This window comes from Oryzias latipes, chromosome 23 (assembly GCF_053564925.1).
Source record: "Oryzias latipes strain Hd-rR chromosome 23, Olatipes_Hd-rR_3.1".
NCBI lineage: Eukaryota > Metazoa > Chordata > Actinopteri > Beloniformes > Adrianichthyidae > Oryzias > Oryzias latipes.
The window spans coordinates 17,324,186-17,344,567 of NC_136259.1; the positions used below are offsets into that span (position 1 = coordinate 17,324,186).

At 35.6% G+C, this 20,382-nt stretch overlaps 1 protein-coding gene across 1 annotated transcript; it reads left to right on the forward strand.

Moving 5' to 3' along the window:
• The first annotated feature begins 13,246 nt into the window (after window positions 1-13,246).
• On the forward strand, window positions 13,247-19,020 carry LOC111946964 (G2/M phase-specific E3 ubiquitin-protein ligase-like). Its single transcript, XM_078941678.1, has 12 exons — window positions 13,247-13,266; window positions 13,676-13,723; window positions 13,879-13,953; window positions 14,956-15,381; window positions 15,639-15,696; window positions 15,882-15,996; window positions 16,093-16,182; window positions 16,277-16,566; window positions 16,697-16,920; window positions 17,067-17,240; window positions 17,332-17,521; window positions 17,985-19,020. The coding sequence occupies exons 4-12, from the start codon at window positions 15,274-15,276 to the stop codon at window positions 18,290-18,292; spliced, it is 1,557 nt and encodes a 518-aa protein (XP_078797804.1). The 5' UTR covers window positions 13,247-13,266; window positions 13,676-13,723; window positions 13,879-13,953; window positions 14,956-15,273; the 3' UTR covers window positions 18,293-19,020.
• Window positions 19,021-20,382: the final 1,362 nt, after the last annotated feature.

Sequence of the window (20,382 nt, forward strand, 5' to 3'; positions counted from 1 at the left end):
GTGGCATTCCCAGAACGTACTAATTATGCACACAATGCAAGTTTGTAAGTACACCACCTTTATGTTGTTACTTTTGTTTGAGCTTTAGGCTTACTTCTCTCCTGGATTATGAATACAACTGGAAACATTATTAGCGTCATTTTTTTTCTTCCCGTTTGGACTTTGAGCATAACCAGCAATACATTTGGAAAGGTTATGCATGCTTTGTAAATGATCTGTTGACTCATATTTGTCTTGTGGGTTCTTTTTCTTTTAAGTACTTTTTTCCTTGAAGATCTGTTTAAAATAAACAAAGAAGTGCTACAGGGGTTTGTAAAGTCCTCTTTGTTCAGTAGTTTCACTCTGTCCCTAATAAATCATCTGGTTTCATGCAAGATGCTCCAGAGGCAGAAATCCTACTCCTGTACAAGTGCTCCACATGTGAAACTATCGCGTATTTTATTATTTACCATAACTTTGATGATAAACATCCCATTTTTCTGTGTTTTAAGTTGATAGTCCTGATTTTAATTTGACTTTACATTGATGTTTTATAGGCCCTCTGCATAGTTCAGGGACACTTGTGCTCTTTCAGGCCCCAAATACCTGACTCATGCATTAACTGTGCTGCTTCAGCACACACTCAGTTCCAAGGGCATTGATTCTACTCTATGCCATTAATATGTATTGGAAGTCATGCTCCACTTTGTTATAGCACGACTTAGCTCTTCTGAAGAGGAGATTTATGGGACCTCATTTTAAATCGTTAGAAATATGCAAAATGGGCAATATTTGTTAAAACTTATCTGCCACATTTTGGATTTGAGATTTTAGGTAACATATTCCAGGTTGTTTTTGTTTTTTCTTTTGAAAATGTGTGTTTGTTCCATTTGCAAATTCTTTTTTAAATGGGGGTGTAACAATTAATCAACATAATCAACTTAATCAACTGATATTCCTTATGATCCAACCAATGCACTTTTCATGTACTTTATTTTTATGTGGAAAAAAACATAGGGCTGAACTTTATGAAACTAAAATGTGAATGGATTTGACATTAATTCTTGTTTACTTGTTATTTATTTATTTATTTCACACATATTTAATTTACATTTGATTATCTTGCAAGTAATACAAGGAATCTGGAAAAATTTTACCTGTACTGGTCAGTACCCAGGTATTTCTCTCTGAGGCACACTGGTTGAATTTTGGACAAAGATGTCCTAGATACATCTTAGGTCAGTGGATCCGACTGAATCGGACCAATGAACCAAAATCAACTATAAATCATATCGTCAATTGCAATTTATGATATGAATTGAATTGATGTTAAAATTAATTTTTACATCCTGGTGTCAAACACGCAGCACTTCCATTAGACAAAGCCTTCTTGCAAAAACAAATGAAAGAGGACATAATTCATGATTATCATTGTGATGGAAATTTTAGCTTTTCTCTTGATGTGAAGCTATATATAAAGACAATATGTTAACCTGACAGGTAGCCTTAAAAATATCAGTCTAAAAAAAAAGGCTTCTATGCAACCAACTATCAGCCAGTTTTGAGTTCTGAGTCAGGACATATCCAGAGACACTAATGGGACACAAGACACAATCCTGTAGAACATTATTTTAAATACCTGGGGAGAGATGAAACCAAATGTCACAGACTTCATATTTTAAAACTCTAAAATGCAAGTGCAGTTTAAGCCGTAGCTCTGTAGAAAAGTTTCATTTTATACCTTTTTTTGTATTTGGATTCATCCATCCACTTACCCGTCCTTCCGACTGGAGGTAGGAAACTCTTTTTAAGAGTTTTATAATAATGTGAAAGCTGTGGGAATTATATTTCAATAAAAACTTTTGAAAGATGTGTTAATGATGTCCAATGACATCCGACCTGGTGCATTACTTTTGTACTTACGTAAAGAAGACCTAGAGCAAGTTTGTCATTCTTTTTTAAATGACTGCCAGTCAGTGTGTGTGTATTTGTGAGTATGTCATGCCACTGTTTCCCAGTGGGCCATAATACTGGCACACCTGGTATAAATCTGTCTTAATCTTGGAGATTTTGACACTCTAAGGGAGAATTTTATTAAAGTTAGCAGATCCTTTCACGAGCTTTCTTATTACACCAGCCAGCTTGGGATCTGGTGACAAAATATAAATATGACAGCCAGATAGCATTAAGGTAGATTAAATTAATGAAAACGGGATGAGGCTACAAGACAAAGAGATAAAAATACTCCATGGAAAATATTCCAGGAGAAGATTGAACTAATCTTTGAAGCTTTGCCAGTTTAAATGCAATTTTTTTCTTTTTACATATATTCTGAATTAAAGGTCTGATAGGCGTCTTGTTGATGAAATGTCAAGTGTAATTTTAATGCGACCTCAGCTAAAAATATTGGCCTTGGGTAAATTAATGAAAACTCCCCACCAAATCAGTCTCATTCCCTGCAGCAAATGAAAACACAGCAACCTGCATTAGCATTACAGATATACTCTCAGATGTCTAATATTAATCCTCTGAAAATACCATTTTAATTTTTCAAAATAGCAAGAAATGTTGGAGTTTTTTTTCCTTTAAATTGGAAAATGTCATGATGAAAGATTTGTTCTCCACAAGGCATCATCCACATTTACTAACCTCCTGTGTGCAAGGTTATACATATAGTGAAGAGCATTCTGCCTCTACATCTTTCAGGAATGAGAGATTTAAATGAAAAGTGTCAGCACTGAGAAGATGTATAGGCCTCAGTCATTGTGTTTGAGTGTGCGTTTTTGTGTGTGCGGCGTTTTCCCTTACTTGGCAGAAATTAACTCTTCTCAACTTGGGATTACGGCGGAAAGGCAGGATAATGAACCGTAAAACACAGTCATGAACATGTTTATTTCTTTTCTTTGCTCTCGTGAACATAAAATTCCATGACTTGACTGATGACTTCTTGAGGGACTCAAAGCACAAATTCACTTTCACAAACATGTTTTCCATCTCTCTCTTTTTTTTTTAAATTTATACGTGTGTTATACGTGTGGTAGTCGAGGGAGGGTGTATAAAAATATTTTAGCATAGTGTAAGAAGATATGCCACAAAAACAAACTAACGAATGCCGTTTGCAAAACACAAGCTGCCTTATAGTTTTCTTTTACTCTGTTTCTTGATCAAATAATACAAGCTGTGGTTCAGGTGCTCATTATTATTGATGGATCAATAGTGGACGTAGTTATTAGATGATGGTGGTTATTTGGTAGTTTTTTTATGAGTGGAAATATTTATACATTGTGTACCATAAGGAATTTGCAATTGTAGCCTATACTTTATACCTTCTTTTGAGAATTTTCAGGGATGAATGTATTTGCAAATAATTTAGTGCTTGATATTTCTTTGGTTTATTTTTAGAGTGAGCAATTTCAAACACTATTGTTTTTACCAAAACTGAAACCCAACCTATGTTAATGTTATTTAGAGTGAAAGTTGAGCACTCAGCATTTTCAAATCATCCATTTAAATCCTAAACCTGCCACTGAATGCATTTCTCACAATGAGACAACTATCCATCGGTTTGTGTCAGTTATTGAAAAACTGGAAATGAATGACTTTAAGGAAGGACCATAAATAATGCAACACACTTTATCTAGAGCTGGAATAATAATACCTGCTGTGTAACAACATTGACTGATCCACTGTTACGGTTTTTATCTTTTCTGTCATATTTTTAAGTACATCTGTGCACTAAATATTTGTGACTATTTATGACAGCGCTTGCTATATTTTTTCAGTTAGTAGAAAGTCTTCAAGTACCGGTCTCTTTTTATAATATTTTTAAAATATATATGTTTTTGCCAACCATAGCATAGCAATCTTGGGAAATGCATAAAAATACTCCACAATTTTCATGTCAATGCTGTACTGTCATCACATATTTGTGGATATGCCTTCAAATGATGGTAGTGGATTAAGAGCTTCTATTTGATTATAACCCATATCCCTTGTAAAGATCAGCCCCTGCGATTGCTTTCTGTTGTCTGAAATGATTAAGGTATGTTTTTTTCTTTTTTTTGGAGAGGAAAATTCAGTTGTATGTTACTATGAGGTATGAGGTTTGTGTGAGACATTTCTGCTTACAGAGTTGACAAATATTGTAATTTAGAATAAAATGAAAATACTTAGAAATTGTGTCTAAATTTGTCTTAGGAGAAAAAATATTTGTTTTTGAATTTAAACACTGCTGTTGTCTTCATGGTTTTCTGGATTTTGTCCTCTTGGAAAATAATCTTTTGTAAGAAGAGCTACTAATTATTTTCTGAACACTTTTGTTACCTCTATCTGCCTCATGCTCACAGTTAGTATGATGTGATCAAAGTGTGATTGCTGCTGCTTGGCACACTACCATTTTAACTTCAAAGTAAACAAAATACAGGATGGACTTGCTTCATTTACTGAGAATGATCTGATTTCAGACAGTCACCTAAAATGACTTTGATTATTTATTATTACATATATTTTTACTTTGATGATCTCTACATGAAGTAGCTATTACATTGTTTCTTAATTTGTTTTAACTTATAAATGTGGATTATTGATCTACATGGTTTGACATACTGACATTGCTTTTATCTCTAATCACAATATTTTTCTTAACAAAAGTGTGGGGGTGAAATATTTGTGTTACATTAAGTTTAGCTCAGTATTAATTTAGTCATAATTTTATGTTTGATTTAATGGTGGCAACACATTTATTTCATTTGTGAGATTATTGGAAAAAAAAAATGTTTATTGAAATATTTGTCTTTTTCAAGGATTTCCTAAAGTTTTGAAGGTAATATTTTTGTACGCTTTTTTTTCTCTTTAATTCCATTTTATAATATGTTTTAAAAAAAAAGCTTTTCTGTGCAAGTCTATTTCAGTCCTCTATTTTATAGGGGTGTAACGATATTTTCTTCCTAAAATGGAACAGGTTATCAAAAAGGTCCATCTAATCTTCAAAGTCGGACTCATCATTGCTCCTAGTATCACAAACTCCTAAGTCATTGAGGAACTGCTGAGCCTCTGGTGAAAGATATTTTGCCAACCCTTGAACATCCTTTACTTTTGCTGCCTTTACACCAAGTCGCCCAGTGTAGAGTGGCTCCTCTGGGTATGCAATAACTGTTACCGTGGGCTTTAGAAGGCGGAATCTGGTTGTGACCTGAGAAGACAAATTTTCAGAAACCTCTGTATCATTTTTGAAGTCTGCACGGAATCCAAACTTCTTGTATTTGCTGACTGTGTATTTTTCACCATGTGCTGCCATCATTGGGATAAAGCTAAACCCATGCAAGAGAGACCCAAGTCCAGGAATTGGGCCCTCTTGCACTCAATGCATTTTAAATGCCATGCATAGTCAATACATTGCAATGGACTTGGTTTTTGCACATATTCCCTTGAAGACAATAAAACATATAATATCTTTATTTTGAAAAATTGTGGACTTGGGCTCCTTTTGAATTCACCGATTCAATTACGCCATATTAGTTGTAAAAAAACAAACAAGAAAACACCCTGTGGTTCCTGTGTTTGTGATAACACATCAAGACCTCATAACAAACTCAACTGGTTGACAGCATCACTGTTTGTTGGAGCACTCTCTAAAAGTCATTTGGAATAATATCTGTTGTTGGTGTGCATGTTGTATTAGGGACTCAACATACACTCACCATGTATTGCAAAACAGGAATCTTATATGAGCAACAACAACAAAAAAAATATTATTTTTGCTTTAATTTAAATATTAAAGCAAAAAAATAATAGTCAGAAAAAATACAGCTAAAATAATACAGCCTATTTATAGCCATAGGCTAGAATTACAGATAAATTGAGAAACCTTACAGGTGAGATTATAAACTCAGCTACATCAAAAGTCATCTGCCTGGAGTCGTATTTGATTGGTTTAAATGCAACATTCATGACTGTTAACCACGAGGAACATTTTAAAACGTTCACATTGCATTACACCTGCAGCATGTGGACCATTTGTGCCTTCAGAATTTTCATTTATGTGCAGCCCTTTATCTATTCACCCCTAACCATGTTTTTAACTTTTGCCCTTTAATTTTAATCTGTTTTGTTTTTTATGATTACTTAATACAAAATAATCCTCCAGGGAATTACTGATATGAAGAATTTGGTAAAACAAAACAAATTGACTGGGGTTAAGGAGAAAAGAAAAACACAAGGCTTGTTCTAGTGTCTTTTGTTCTTGTAAACAGTACTGCATCTTACCTGTATTTGAAGAAGAAAGTGTTAGTTTTATGTCAAATGTATTGACCTTTAGGTATGCTTAAAAGGACAAACTTAAAAACTCCAAATTCCTTCTCTACTCACTACCTAGTGCGTTCAAGATTTTGTAGTGTTGTCTGTTATGTCTTGCTGCTGCTGCTGCTTTGCTGCATCACCTGGCAGGTGTGGCCAATGATCTTGTTCAGCTCCTGCCAGGTATTTAAGTAGAGGAGGCCTCAACCAGGCAGTGGCATGCAGAGAGAGAGAGCAGGAGGCTGAGGAGCAGTTGTTTTGAGTTGGAGCTGTGCTGGTTGGTTTGGTTTCTCTTTTTATCCCCTTTTGGTCCTCAGCAGTCTTATACTGTTGGGTTTTGTTATTGGGTTGGACCTTGGTGGTCTTTATTTGCGGGCTTTGCTTGTTTCTTTGTCATTAGTTAGATTCTGTTAGGTGGCCTTAGCAGGGAGCTGCTGACTCTGACGGTCAAAGTGGCTGGGTCAGTTGTCTCCCTGACTTATTTTATGCTTGGCCAAAGTCCAATCCCTCTGTTTTGTCTTTTGTTGAGACCAGCACAGTAATTATTATTTTTTTATTTACAGGACACAGGTTCTTTCTTCCACTCAATAAACTGTGTTCCTTAACTTATTGGTGTCCATCTTTCATATGTAATGGCCCCTCTGGGATTTCCCCTAGACTGGGACAGGTTTGCCTGTCGGGGCCGTAACACTGTCAGAATCCACAATTTCAAAATCAAGTGCCCTAGAAATTACCCGAAAGTCTCTGCAAAAAACCAGTGTGCATCAATGCTCACTAGATTTGAGAATAAAGCTCAGAATGCATTGCTTTTAAACAATTTTTACGTTTAAATGTCAACGTTTTCATCATCGAAACAAAGTGGATTCCTAAATAGTCGTCGTGAAATGCTTATATCAATCAGATCGTCATTTTTGCCATTTTAAACATGAAAATAGAGTATAGTGTCCAGATTGCTTTTAAAGTCCAGGGCACTAGATATGCCTGTATAGCACTATAGTTGTTAGGAATTAGGATGGGAATTCGGACACAGCATGTGTGACACCTGTTATAAAATAATGTGCCTCAAAGACAACCAGCTCACAGCAATATGAAGTCTTATGAACTTTTTGGTTATTTTAAGCATAACTAAAGAGTCAAGAGTTTTGTTTAGTCACAGAAACGACTGCAAAATCTGGTTTGATCACAACCCTAAAACATTTTTTTTCCACAGATGCCTACTTTGACGGAGATGATATGCTATTGTTTTGTTTCCCGAACTTTTGACAACGGAGTGGTTTGCAAGGGTGCAGCTTTTTGACTGACATCAACTCCTACATCTGTGAATAATGCTGTAATGGCAATGGAAATCTTAGCATGTACAATTGCTTGCTGCCATTATGCACTAGGGCCTCTTATGCTTTTGTGGAGAAGGCACAAAATTGCTATGTTATTATCAGACCATTCCCCTCCTCCGCTCATCATCTTTTCATGATTAAAGTTGCAGTGAAAGTGAGATAAGCAGAGTGCTTTTTTTACCTCCTTTTTGAAGATCCATAGAGAAAGTAGTGATGGTTGTCATGCATAGCGGGAATTCTACATACATATAAATGATGGCTATGTTTTTGTTTTGTCTTTGTGTCGCCGAACAAGAAGGAAAGAAAACATTTGTGTTGGTTTTTGAGCAAATGATTTGACTGAGGTTTAAAGGGATTTCCGTCCGCCCTTCCCATCACTTCTACTATCATTTAGCTTTGCACTTAACCCTCACCCTATTCAAATCTTCCGTTGTGCCTCTTTTATTTTGCTCCCATACCAATGCCATTTCCCAACCATTACAGCATCCCATCATCATTTATCTGTCGCCTTTAGTAACATACTCTGTTGCAGCTTTGTGCTTTTTTTCACGGCATTTCAGTATTTGTTACCTTCGCCCTGCTTGTTTTCCACATCCCTCTTTTTTTTAATTTTTCCGTTCCTCCATCCACTCCCCAAGGGAGAAGTGTGGGTCTGAACATGGAGAGCTTGGAACAAATCAGTATAATCGATTCAGCCGTGTATCCCCTGTTCTGCTCCTCTGATCGTCAGCGGAAAACAAAGTGTTTATTTCGCAAAACCTTCCTAGTCTCTTTGTACCCCAACCCAGCCCATCTCTGCTTTGCTACTTTTGTACCGTGTACTGGAAACAACCTTTTCTGAGGTTTGTTTGTCCAATCCTGAAAACATGTTGCAACTTCCAAATACCATATTGTCTGCACTATGAGGGGCTCTGGATCATAAGGCGCATCGTCAATGAATGGACACATTATGGAAGACAAAAGAGTTGGACTTAAGTCTTTCAGTCAGACATTATTATTAACTACATTCACAGTAACTCTATAACTTGTGACACACTACACGTTAGCCACGTTTGAGTATTCACAATAACTCCCTAGCCTTATTTTGGAACACATAAAAAAGCAGACTGAATAGCGCTTAAACAAAGATTACTGTGTCCACGCTCTGCATTAGTTACGTAAGAAGTGTTAGCCCTGTTAGTGTACCGTATTCACAATATTTGTAACTCCCGACCTCGATAGAAACATGCATAAAAGACATACTGATTTCTCATTAACAAACGTCACCGTGACTACGCCGACTCCCAACCTTGTCAGTGACACGTTAAAAAAACACAGTCCGATTCCACTACTATAAGTTAGCCACATTAAAGTCTTCACAATAACATCCAACCGAACATTTTGACAGAGTACCGTGTTTCTCTAAAAATTGCTTCAACATCAGTAAGCAGAACCAAAATTAAGCCATATACAGTGTATAAGGCGCTCCGGACTACAAGGTGTTTTTTGTAAAGCAAATTAAGGCTTTTAAGTGCGCCATGCAATAATAATAATAATAATAATAATGGAATAGATTGTTCGGCGCTTTTCTAGACATCTAAAGCGCTTACAATGTGTATCCATTATTCATTCACTCCTTATTCATACCTGGTGATCGTACGCTACTGATGTAGCTGGGCCAGACTGACATACAGTGCAGAAAATACGGTTGATACTTTTAAAATGTTGCTAACATATCTGTTTCTATTTCCCCCTCATTACTTCTTGGTGAGTCTGTATCTTCTCTTCAGTCAATTTAAAGCTTGCCTTTATATCCAAGAGAGTGCATAGAGCTTATTTATGAAGATGCTCTGTTTCTAAGTAGAGTCACAAGTAAGAGTGACAAGGAGCATTTTTCAGTCATCTGCAGTATACAGGGGCTTAAATTAAGCCTGAATTCTGTCCAGAGTGCCTACATTATGGGTTCTTTTCAAAAGCCTCAATTTGACTGAAAGAAAAGGCAGTTTTTTTTCTTTCTGGAAAAAAAAATCTGTGCAGATGATCGTAGAAGAACAGCAGGGGAGGAATGGATGGTATTTCGACTAGTGGCAGATATAAAGATTAAATTTAAAGCACAAAATACTTGAACTATTAGGTGGACAGAAGGAAATTCTTAATACCAAAGGTTTAAAAGCTTTGACAACATCTAAACAAAAGAAATGTTTTGTTCACAAGATCTCTTTAAATCTGGTGGAGCATATCGACAAGGTATTGGTTGGAGTCTGAGGTTCTGCAGCGGGGCAGCTAGTCTTTACTTTGACAGACAGACAGCATGGATTCATGCCATTCCTAGCTACAGGGATCCCAGGCCTTGCATAATCAATTAGTCATTAATGGAGTAAGTGACTGTAGAAGGATATTAAATGTTAATCGCTGTAAAGTATTGATAGCATCCATTGATCTACTAGATAATTGCAATCAGTGAAAACAAAGATATATTATGAGTCGAAACCTACTTCTCTATACGTCTTTGGAACACAGATAACGACATAAGCACGAAAAAGACACAACATCAATAGGACATATTTTAACACTGACTGATAATTTTCAACCCAATGCATCAACTTTTAAATGTAATATTGGCATTTATATTTTTAGGCTTTTATGTCAGAAATGAGAAGCTATAACTGTAACATTAATTAATAAACAATATATTTCAAACATTTAAGAGTAAAGTTTAATGTTTCTGAGTGGAATGGAAATTTTACGTCAAAGGTCCGCAACCTTTAACTCTAAAAGAGCCATTTGGTTCAGTTTCTTATTGACCAAAACTCAGTGAGAGCCACAAAGTCCCACTTAATTACTTAGAATAATACTTTGTTTTTGTGAACATTAAACCATTCATGTATAAAATGTAGCTTTTAAAAATTTACAATAAATGAATTCTAACAGTGCCATAGTGTCTATACATAGCAATTTTAACATCTTTTAATTTTGACAGCAAGTTTGTTTAAAAAAACAATATACTGTATCAAAGAAGATCCCCCTTCTGCAGTAGATTTACCTAAATTAAAAATACAAGGAAGTCACACACAATATTTTCTTTCTTTATGACTTTGGTGCCTCCTCTTCCTTTTTCCCCTTTTACTAGCAAATATAATTGCTGTAGGGTACAATTGTAAGAAAAATCTATATATAAAAATGCAAATGATGATAAAAAAAATAGGTACAATAGAGCAGTCTTTATTGTGCGGTAATGATCAAAGAACAAAACACAAATTAGCACATTTTTGTTTGAGCAAAAGAGCAAAGTTTATTACTTTTTCAAATTATTTGTCCCATAAATGTTTATGAATTGTAAATATGGTAATATGGTCACGTAAAAAGCATACTTTGGTGCATGAGGTAGAGTCAAATGGGTGGAGAATTGCAGCAACTCCCATGCCACCTGTGAGGAATTTGGCTTGGTGAGGCTTCATCCTAGAATGCATGTTGAATAATGCATAGTCTTGGAGCAGTTGGGCCCTCTAATACCACGCTGCTCCGAGACATTTCTCCTAAAATCAATACCACTTAGAAACTGTTTTATAATGAAGGACACACTAAAATTCCATCATCAGGTAATTAGTTGAACTCAGCTTTTGGTTCCTGAAACCCCCCTCCACAATAATTTTTTGCCCAATAGCCCAATTGCAAAAACATGAATTTGAAATGGTTACCAATTTACATCCAATTTGAAGTATTTTTGAGTATGTTTGCAAGGCAATTTCCTCTCTGTTTTTTTTTTTTTTTGGGGATCAAAAAGAATCAACGGATCGGATATATGGTGTGAGAAATGAAGAGGGAGAGCCCACTCCCCAACTTTTGGTCTCCTAAGAGACTCTTCCCGTTTGGTATTCTGATGTGTGTGATGCATCACTTACGGCTTACCATTTACTGGTAGACTCCAGCTACTTATCAAAAATGTTTTACTCAACCATGAAGAAAGTCCTTATAGAAGCCAGTAAGTCAATTTTGATGGGGAACTTTGCAGTCAGTGGCAGGGTTTGAGGGATGTAATGGTCATTTACATGCTCCATTATGTATATACCATTTGCTCTTCTGATGCCTTGATGTGCAATCTGTGTGGATGAATGTATAATGGCATGACTCTGCAAAGTATTCTTTGCTCTTCTCCACTGGGAGGTCAAGGGTCAGGAAGCAATAATGCAGTGTGAATGTACTGGCATGGATTTAAGAGTTCATTAGGGGTCCATTAAAGCCTCTGAGTGGCAGTGGATTCCTTCTAAACAGCTTTTGGTGTTTTTTTTTTTTTTTTTTTTAATTAAGTGTGAACAAATGCATACTTTTTATTTGTAATTTCAAACTGTAATGACCTGTAAATTGTTTCTTCAATATTAATAAATGCCATAATCAATAAAGCATAGACATGTACACCAGACATAAACACCGCATGGAGAATCTTCGACGTCACCCATTGGACACTGAACTGCAAAAAACAAGGCCCTTCAGAGAACACATCCCTAATAATGCACAAATTGGATCTTTATAAAAACGAATCCAAAACAGTTATAACAAGGTAAATCATGAAATAAACTTTTTACATTATTCCAGGGGTCTTCAACCTGAAGGCCCGTACACACCGGGACGAATATTCGCCAGGCGTTATTTATGGGGCGCCGAATGTAAAAATTCACCTCATGAAAATTTTGTGTCACTTTTACCACATTTAGACATTTCTTTCCATTTATGCTGCATTTATATCACATTTTGTCTATATTTATCACCAATAAAAAAACAATCTGTGACTTGAGGATATGTACTTTTAGAGGTTAAAATTAAAACTAAATATTAATGATAAATAATAAATATTAATGTATATGTAAATAATAAATGTAAATGTTAAATCGAAACACATACCTAAATCCCAAACGTAAATATAAATGTTAAATGTATATGTTATATCTAAATGTAAACCTAAATGTTAAATGTAAATGTTAAATATAAATCTAAATATAAATGTAAATGTTAAAAATAAATGTTAAATATATATCTAAATGTTACATTTAAATGTAAATGTGAAATGTAAATGTTATATCTAAATATAAATATTAAATCAAAGACTAAATAGAAGTATAAATGTTAAATGTGATTATTAAATGTAAACCTAAATATTAAATGCAAATGAAAATCTAAATGTGAAATGCTAAATTTAAATGTATATCTAAATGTTAAATCTAAATGTTAAATCTAAATATTAAATGTAAATGTTAACTCTAAATGTAAATGTTAAATACAAATTTTATATCTAAATATAAATGTTAAATCTAAATCTAAATATAAATATAAATGTTAAATGTAAATGTTAAATGTTAATGTTAATATTAAAAGTAAATGTAAATCCAAATGTTAAATGTTAAATGTAAATGTAAATGTTAAATATAAATGTAAATGTTAAATGTAAATGTAAATCTAAATGTTCCGCCTAAATGTTAAATATAAATGTTGACTTTAAATGTTTGGGAAATATGCTAATGTGGCCACGCCCCTCACCGAATAGAGCGGTCCTTGTTCAGACGAAAGTTGAACCTTAATCATGGCAAACTCTTTGAGACCTGAGGATATTGAAAGGGCCGTTGTTTCATGAGTGCAAGCTGCATTGCAAGGTGTCCTGGCACCTACACCTGCTGCTGCAAATCTGGTAAGTGGAAAAGTTAAATAAAATAAAATAAAATAGTTCTATAATACTATTATGTGGAAACGGATTCTTAGCTAGCTAAACAGCTAGTCTTTCCAAGCTTGTCTTAATTTTTTTTAGCAAGGCATCTTTTGACATTACAGTGTAATAATATAATGCTATTTTGTAACTTCCTTGACACATAATGATGAAAGATCTCTCTGAGTAGGCCTGCTATGTATGTCTGTGGTATTTTTATGCCTCTTTACATCACTGAAACTCTAAATGAAAAAAAGAAAATTGGAGGGAGGGGGGTCTTTTTTATTTATTGCTTGTCTTCTTTCTCATTACAGATCTTTCTTATTTGCTAAAATCTTCTACAATCACTTATTTTCAATGTAAACTTTCTCTGTTCCATGCTCCTACTCTACAGGTTAACACATCATCACCATCCACAAGTTCTGCCGCTTCACACAGACCGGTAAGACCGTCATCAGTTGTTTTCTTCCATTGAGTACAGTGATTACATTTTTTACAACTGTTGTTTTTTATTTTTATAGTTTAGTGTTTAACTGATTTTTAAAAAGTAACAAAACATCCATATTATTGTTCTTCTTCTACCACCGCCCACCTCAGGTCAACACTCTGCCGCCACCCATAGCATCCACAAGTTCAGCCACATCTGCAGGGGCTGGCACATCCCAGAGATTGGTAAGAACTGAATGACTTATTTACTTTTAATGAATATAATTACAATCAATTTTGTTGTGAAAATGTGCCTTTTAATATGTTTTTTTATTTGTTCGGCGAACAGATTATATTTTGTTACCGAATATATATTCCTGTTTATATGAGTTCTGTAAGTTTATATCAGAGATGGGCAAACTTTTCAACTCGTGGGCCATAGATGGTGTGGAGTGTTTTGGGAATCTGTATCATAATAGAAAGAAATAACTTAGAATATGGACGAAAACATGCTTTAACCTTGATTAAAACTTTATGTCTTTAAAACAGGTTTTATTTCAAAGCTTTGGCTTTTGTTCTCATGTTTGTGCAAATTGCACCCAAGGGTGGATGTCCGTCAGAGAAAAAGGCAAAATTAGAGAAATTATGAAAAAACTTTCAGACTTGGAAAACATGCGCAAATGTCTGAAAAAAACATCTTCCAACACCACATGAATGCCCAATAACTTTCTGCTCCTACAAAAAGATCAATAAATTCATATGGCTACATACCAGGGCAAATAAAACAGTAAGGATAATTAGTATAAGTAATTACAATTTGGCAGGCTTGATTAATCGTTTTTAGGGATGCAAATGGCCACCGTGCCTAAGTTTGCCCACCACTGGTTTATACCTTAGTAATGACTGCTGCTGACCCATTTGGGCAGCCGTGGTGCAGGTGTAGGACGGTCGACCCATGATCATAAGATTAAAGGTTAGATTCTTGCCCATGTGTCGAAGTGTCCTTGGGCAAGACGCTGAACCCCACCTTGCCTCTGGTGGGAGGTTGGCGCCAGTGTGTTCGGCAGTGGAGCCGCCACCAGTGTGTGACTGTGTGTGTGCATGGGTGAATGGAACTGTGACTGTAAAGCGCTTTGGGCCTTCGAAAGAGGGTAGAAAGCGCTATATAAGTATACGCCATTTTCCATTAACTTTGATCTAGTTTTGTTAATTTTTAAGAATAAATCTTGTGTCCTCTCTTCTTAACAGGTTCCTTTTCCATCATATTTTCAATCAAGAAGAGGTCGATCAGGATATCAGCAAAGAAAAAACGTGAAAACGTTTACAAAAGACGTTGTATGTTTGCCATTTTCTCCAAGGGAATCAGTTTTCGTCATACCTAGAGGAGAAAACAGGAGTCGCTTGGCTCAAGCTGGTCTAATTGGAAAAATTTCCTTTACCACCGAGTGGTCTGAAGATCAGCTCAGAGAAGAAATTTCTGCTATCTTCAGAGGATCATTTGGCATCTCCGAGCATGATGTTTTCCCTTTTCAGTTCTTGAGCACAATAAAAGGGTGCAAAAAATTAATGAAGCCCAATGTCACACCCAACGTTCCCTGGGGGGGGAAAGAAGTTTCTTCCGTTTGCTCAAATACCTGTCTTTACATTATGGCTGAAATGGAATTGCCAACACAGGTGAGCTTGATAGTGATAGTACTGGTAAACCTTTTTCATGTAATACTATTTGCATGCGATTTTTGTTAAAATTATTTAAATATGAACATAACTAAGCACAGCATCATCTTTACATGTGACACTTTTTATTGTTGTAAATTGTTTTTGCAATCACAAATTAACTTTGAACATTTAGTCATGCTTGTTATGTCTAAATTACAATTTATATGCTTTTAAAATTGCTTTCTTACACAAAATTTCCACATCTTATCATTCAGCATAGAGTTTTTGACACGGATGACAGTGACTTTGAAAGTCCAACTTTTCAGAGTAGAGGTGGGTAGTTTCAAGGTTAAGTTTATCAACCTGTATTCCATCCAACCCCCATGTTACATCAGCAATCCCACACTACCTGATTGATTTTGATCAACGTATTGGTCATTTCCAGAGTGTCGTTTGCATCCTTTTTTTTTCCAACTATCATTTCATAATGTGTCTTCTGCTCAATCTGTTCCATTTAGATCTTGAGACATTGGAGCAATCTAATGTTGACGGTCAATATGAACCAATGGAGGCAGATGCCAGAAATCGAGAACATGAGACCGAACAAGGAGGCACTCGTTTCTCTGATTTCATGTATGTTTTATACTGGATTTGTTAGAAAAACCAGTTCATTTACATTTTTTTCGTCCAATTTAGCTTTTTCTTCTTCTTTTTGAATCTCTTTTCAAGACCACTTGATTTTGAAGAAGAGGAGGCAGTCGAGGAAGCCATCAGACGCAGTTTGGAAGAAGAAACTGTCCAGGTTCCACAAGAGTCGAGGTTTTAATTATTTCAGTATTACATTTAATTATTGACAATATTTTCCTTTTTCAGATCTTTGTAACGATGACATCTGCTGTTTTATCTTTTCAAGGTCTATTAAAACGTTGACAACAGAAGAAATAACTGGAATTGTAAAAGCTCACAGTGAAATGGTTGTTACAGAAGGATTTAGGTCAATCATTGTCAGCCGAAGAAATGTGTGGACATCTGCGATCCGACAATTCCGGCGACCAAGATTTGTTGAAAGCACCGATATGCTGTATGTAACCTTTGCCAGTGATGAAAACACCACAGAAGATGCAGAAGATCTTGGAGGTCCCCGTCGAGAATTCTTTCGCTTGCTTGTTAAAGCAATTTTCCAAGAAAGTGGGGCATTTGAGGGTGAATTCTTTTTTATTTTTCATTAGTTAAATGAGAGATTGAAGTTAATAACAGACTGCATAGATAATTTTCGTTTAATAAAATTAAGTTTGTTTAAAGCTGACATGAACATATTTTATTTGATCTGCAGAGTCCCCCAATGGCTTCATTCCAAGACTAAATGTTTCACATGTCCAAAATCGAGTCTACCGCACTATTGGTCAGATGATGTCTACCATCATTGTCCAAGGTGGAGAATGTCCTGCTCTCCTTTCCTTTGTTGTCTTGGACTACCTGCTGACTGGGCGTATGTTCGACATCCGCGTTTCTCCAGAGGATGTTGCCGATGTGGAACTTAGAGACAGCCTCAAGACAGTATGTATATGAAAGTGGTTAAACTCTGTAATAATTTTATCATTCATTTTCTAACTATTTTTCTACGTAAAGTGTCAGGGAAGGTGTTGGCAATTAAAATACAAATTGACATTTCATAAACACATATTTTCTCCTGACATTTTAAGATTGATCAAGCAACAACTGATGATGATCTGCAACGAGCAATAGAATCCTGTGAGTCATGGAGGTACCAAATTGAAGGTCTTCCAAACCCTGTTACCATGGACAACATTTTCCATGTTCTACTACAACGAAAGAGCTGCTACGATCAGTTAGCTGAGGGGTTGGAATGTTATGAGGTAAGTCTAGGCTGACGTTCATTAGTGTATGGTTTGTAGGTAAAAGTTGATCAGAAATGTATAAAAATAACTAGATGTTATGTATTTACAGCTCCTACCACTTCTGAAAGAGAACCTTCCCCTTCGGGTTCTTTTAGAGATGCCCAAGGTTCGCAGTGATCTTACAGCAGATGTGGTTGCTACCCTTCTGAAGACCAGCTACTCCGTTCTGGGAAGCAACAAACGACCAAAAGAAGAGCTGATGGTGGTTAAGTTCAGAGATTTCCTCAATAGTGTTCAAGGTAAAATAAATAAAGCAGACAAGCCACAATTTGCTCTAATTTGCACTTAGACCTAAAGTCTTATACATTTTTTTTCTTTTAAATGCTGATTTTCAGTAAGCATTACATTTTAGCTACTGCTGGCATATTTAATTATCATTTTGGAACTTTAAATGTTTCTTTTTAGTATACAAAATTACGAAGGTATGGAATTATATTCAATTCAATAGAAAAACATTTTTTATATGGTTCCAAATAAAGTGAATAATTTGTCTAAAAAATTTCAGGTAAGGGAAAATGTGGAGTTTAAAAAATAAAAATTCATTAGCACATTTACCCGTCATATTGAAAATGTAAACTTTGTAGAAATTTTAGACAACCAGTTTTGCAGTATTAAAAGAACAATTTATTGCACTGAAGAACAAGTGAAACTGAATATTGTTTTTTCTGCTTTTTTTTTTCTAATAAAATCTTACAATGACAGAAAGAGAAGTTGAGGAATGTCTTCATGGCAGAACCCTGACAGAAGCAGAGAAGACCTTTCTCAGAAATTTAAATCCTGGACATATTCTCGCCTTTGTGACTGGAAGTAGCAGAGTTCCAGCAGTTGGATTTCAACCAGGTCCAAAGTTAAGCTTTGTTCATAATGAAAACAAGTACCTTCCAGTCGCTCATACGTGCTCAAATGAGCTTGAAATCTTTGTAAATTCCAAAAATCTAGCTGACAATGATGAGTTTGAATATAACTTCCTAGTAGCGCTTATGAATGGAGCAAATTTTAGTGCAGTTTAAATAAACATGAAAATATATTCCAGGGAAAAGGGTCCAGGTGAGTAAGAAGGGAAAATAAAGTGGAGAAGAGAAGAAATGTAGAAGAATGGATACGTTATTTGTATTAATCCAAAACACCTCAGGGATGTTTTTCTGTTTTTTTTTACTTCTGTTGTATTAATAAATATAAAAAAATTGTCTTTGTATGGAATTTTGCTATGTTTAAATGTTATTAATAATTTTAGTTAATTCATAAAAGCAGGAAAATGTGCTACTTGTGTCTTTGTTGAGGATCTGTTTCTGCTGTTTGATGAGCAAATTGTATTTAATTAAACAAAAACAGGAAATGTTGAACGGTTTTCTTTTTTCTGTTTCCATGTAAAGCCACTCAAGACAACAGTTAAATGTGAAAAGTTACAAAAGAGGAAAAATGGTAAAATATAGATTTGGATCTGTTTGTTCGGGAAACATATTTATTTATTTTCTATGGGAAGGAATTGGTATTGTCTGTAGAAAAGTATGCATTTTCTGAACACCAGAGAGAGTACACCCATTATTTCATGTTGATCCATTTCAAATAATAGGTTAATTTTTGAAATGTCAATAGATGTTTGTTTAGCAGAGCAACATGGTTGTGTGTTGAAAGTGTTTGCATACGTTGTCTCACATGTAAAGCCTATTGGATGTTCATTCTTTATGGAAAAGGTTTCAATTACAAACTCAAATGATGAAGCATTAAACAAACAATTAAACTAGATGTTGTGTCATTGCTTTTAGAGTAGACCAAGTCCTTCTTTTCAGTATTTCCTCTAGTGCCCTGACTTGCTCTTACAATGAACTGCAGTGGTGGACAAAATAGTTGGTACCCCTCAGTTAAAGAAAGAAATTCCACAATGCTCACTGGAATGACTTGAAAAGTTCAAAAGTAAGAATAAATTATATTGTATTGAAATTTAAATCATCAAAATCACCCATTACTTTTGAGTTGTTGATTAACAGATTTATTTAAAAAAACAAACTAATGTTTGGTGAAAAAGTGTGTACCACACTGAACATGGACAACAGAAAGCCAAGGAGAGAATTGTCCCAGGACATTAGCAACAAAATTATAGACAAACATCGTAAAGGTAAAGGCTATAAAACCATCTCTAAGCAGCTTGAAGTTCCTGTGACGACAGTGGCACATACTATTCAGAAGTTTAAGACCCACAGGACAGTAGTCAACCTCCCTGGACGAAGAGAAAGAGGAAAATTGATGACAAATTGAGGAGACGGATAGTTGGAACTGCATCCAAAGAACCTAGAACAACCTCCAAAGACCTTAAAGGTGAACTCCTAGAGTTCACCTTTAAGGTGAACTCCTAGATCAAGGTACATCAGTGTCAAATCACACCATTCGTGGTTGTTTGAGCCAGAGTGGACTTCATGGGAGACGACCAAGGAGGACACCACTGTTGAAAGGAAATCATGAAAAACCAGACTGGAATTTGCAAAAATGCATGTTGACAAGCCACAAAGCTTCTGGGAAAATGTCCTTTGGACAGATGAGACCAAACTGGAGCTTTTTGGTAAGGCACATCAGCTCTATGTTCGTAGACTCAAAAATGAAGCATACAACGAAAAGAGCGCTGTCCCTACTGTGAAACATGGAGGAGGCTCAGTTCTGTTTTGGGGCTGCTTTGCTGCATCTGGCACAGAGTGTCTTGAAGTTGTACAAGGTCAAATGAAATCTCCAGATTATCAAGGCATTCTGGGTAGAAATGTGCTGCCAAGTGTCAGAAAGCTTGGTCTCAGTCGGAGGTCATGGGTCTTCCAACAGGACAACCATCCAAAACACACAGCCAAAAACCCCCAAGAATGGCTAAGAGAAAAGCATTGGACTATTCTGAAGTGGCCTTCTATGAGCCCAGATCTAAATCCCATTGAACATCTGTGGAAGAAGCTGAAACATGCCATTTAGAGAAGACACCCGTCAAACCTGAGACAACTGGAGCAGTTTGCTCATGAGGAGTGGGCCAGAATACCTGTGGACAGGTGCAGAAGGCTCATTGACAAATACAGAAACAGTTTAATTGCAGTGATTGCCTCAAAAGGTTGTGCAACAAAATATG

Bases quoted from the DNA above. Each gene is read 5' to 3' on its own strand.
- LOC111946964 (XM_078941678.1), top strand. From the start codon at position 15,274: ATGAAGCCCAATGTCACACCCAACGTTCCCTGGGGGGGGAAAGAAGTT. The intron at 16,183-16,276 runs GTTTTAATTATT...TATCTTTTCAAG, and splicing joins CAGGTTCCACAAGAGTCGAG to GTCTATTAAAACGTTGACAA. The intron at 17,522-17,984 runs GTAAAATAAATA...TTACAATGACAG, and splicing joins TTTCCTCAATAGTGTTCAAG to AAAGAGAAGTTGAGGAATGT.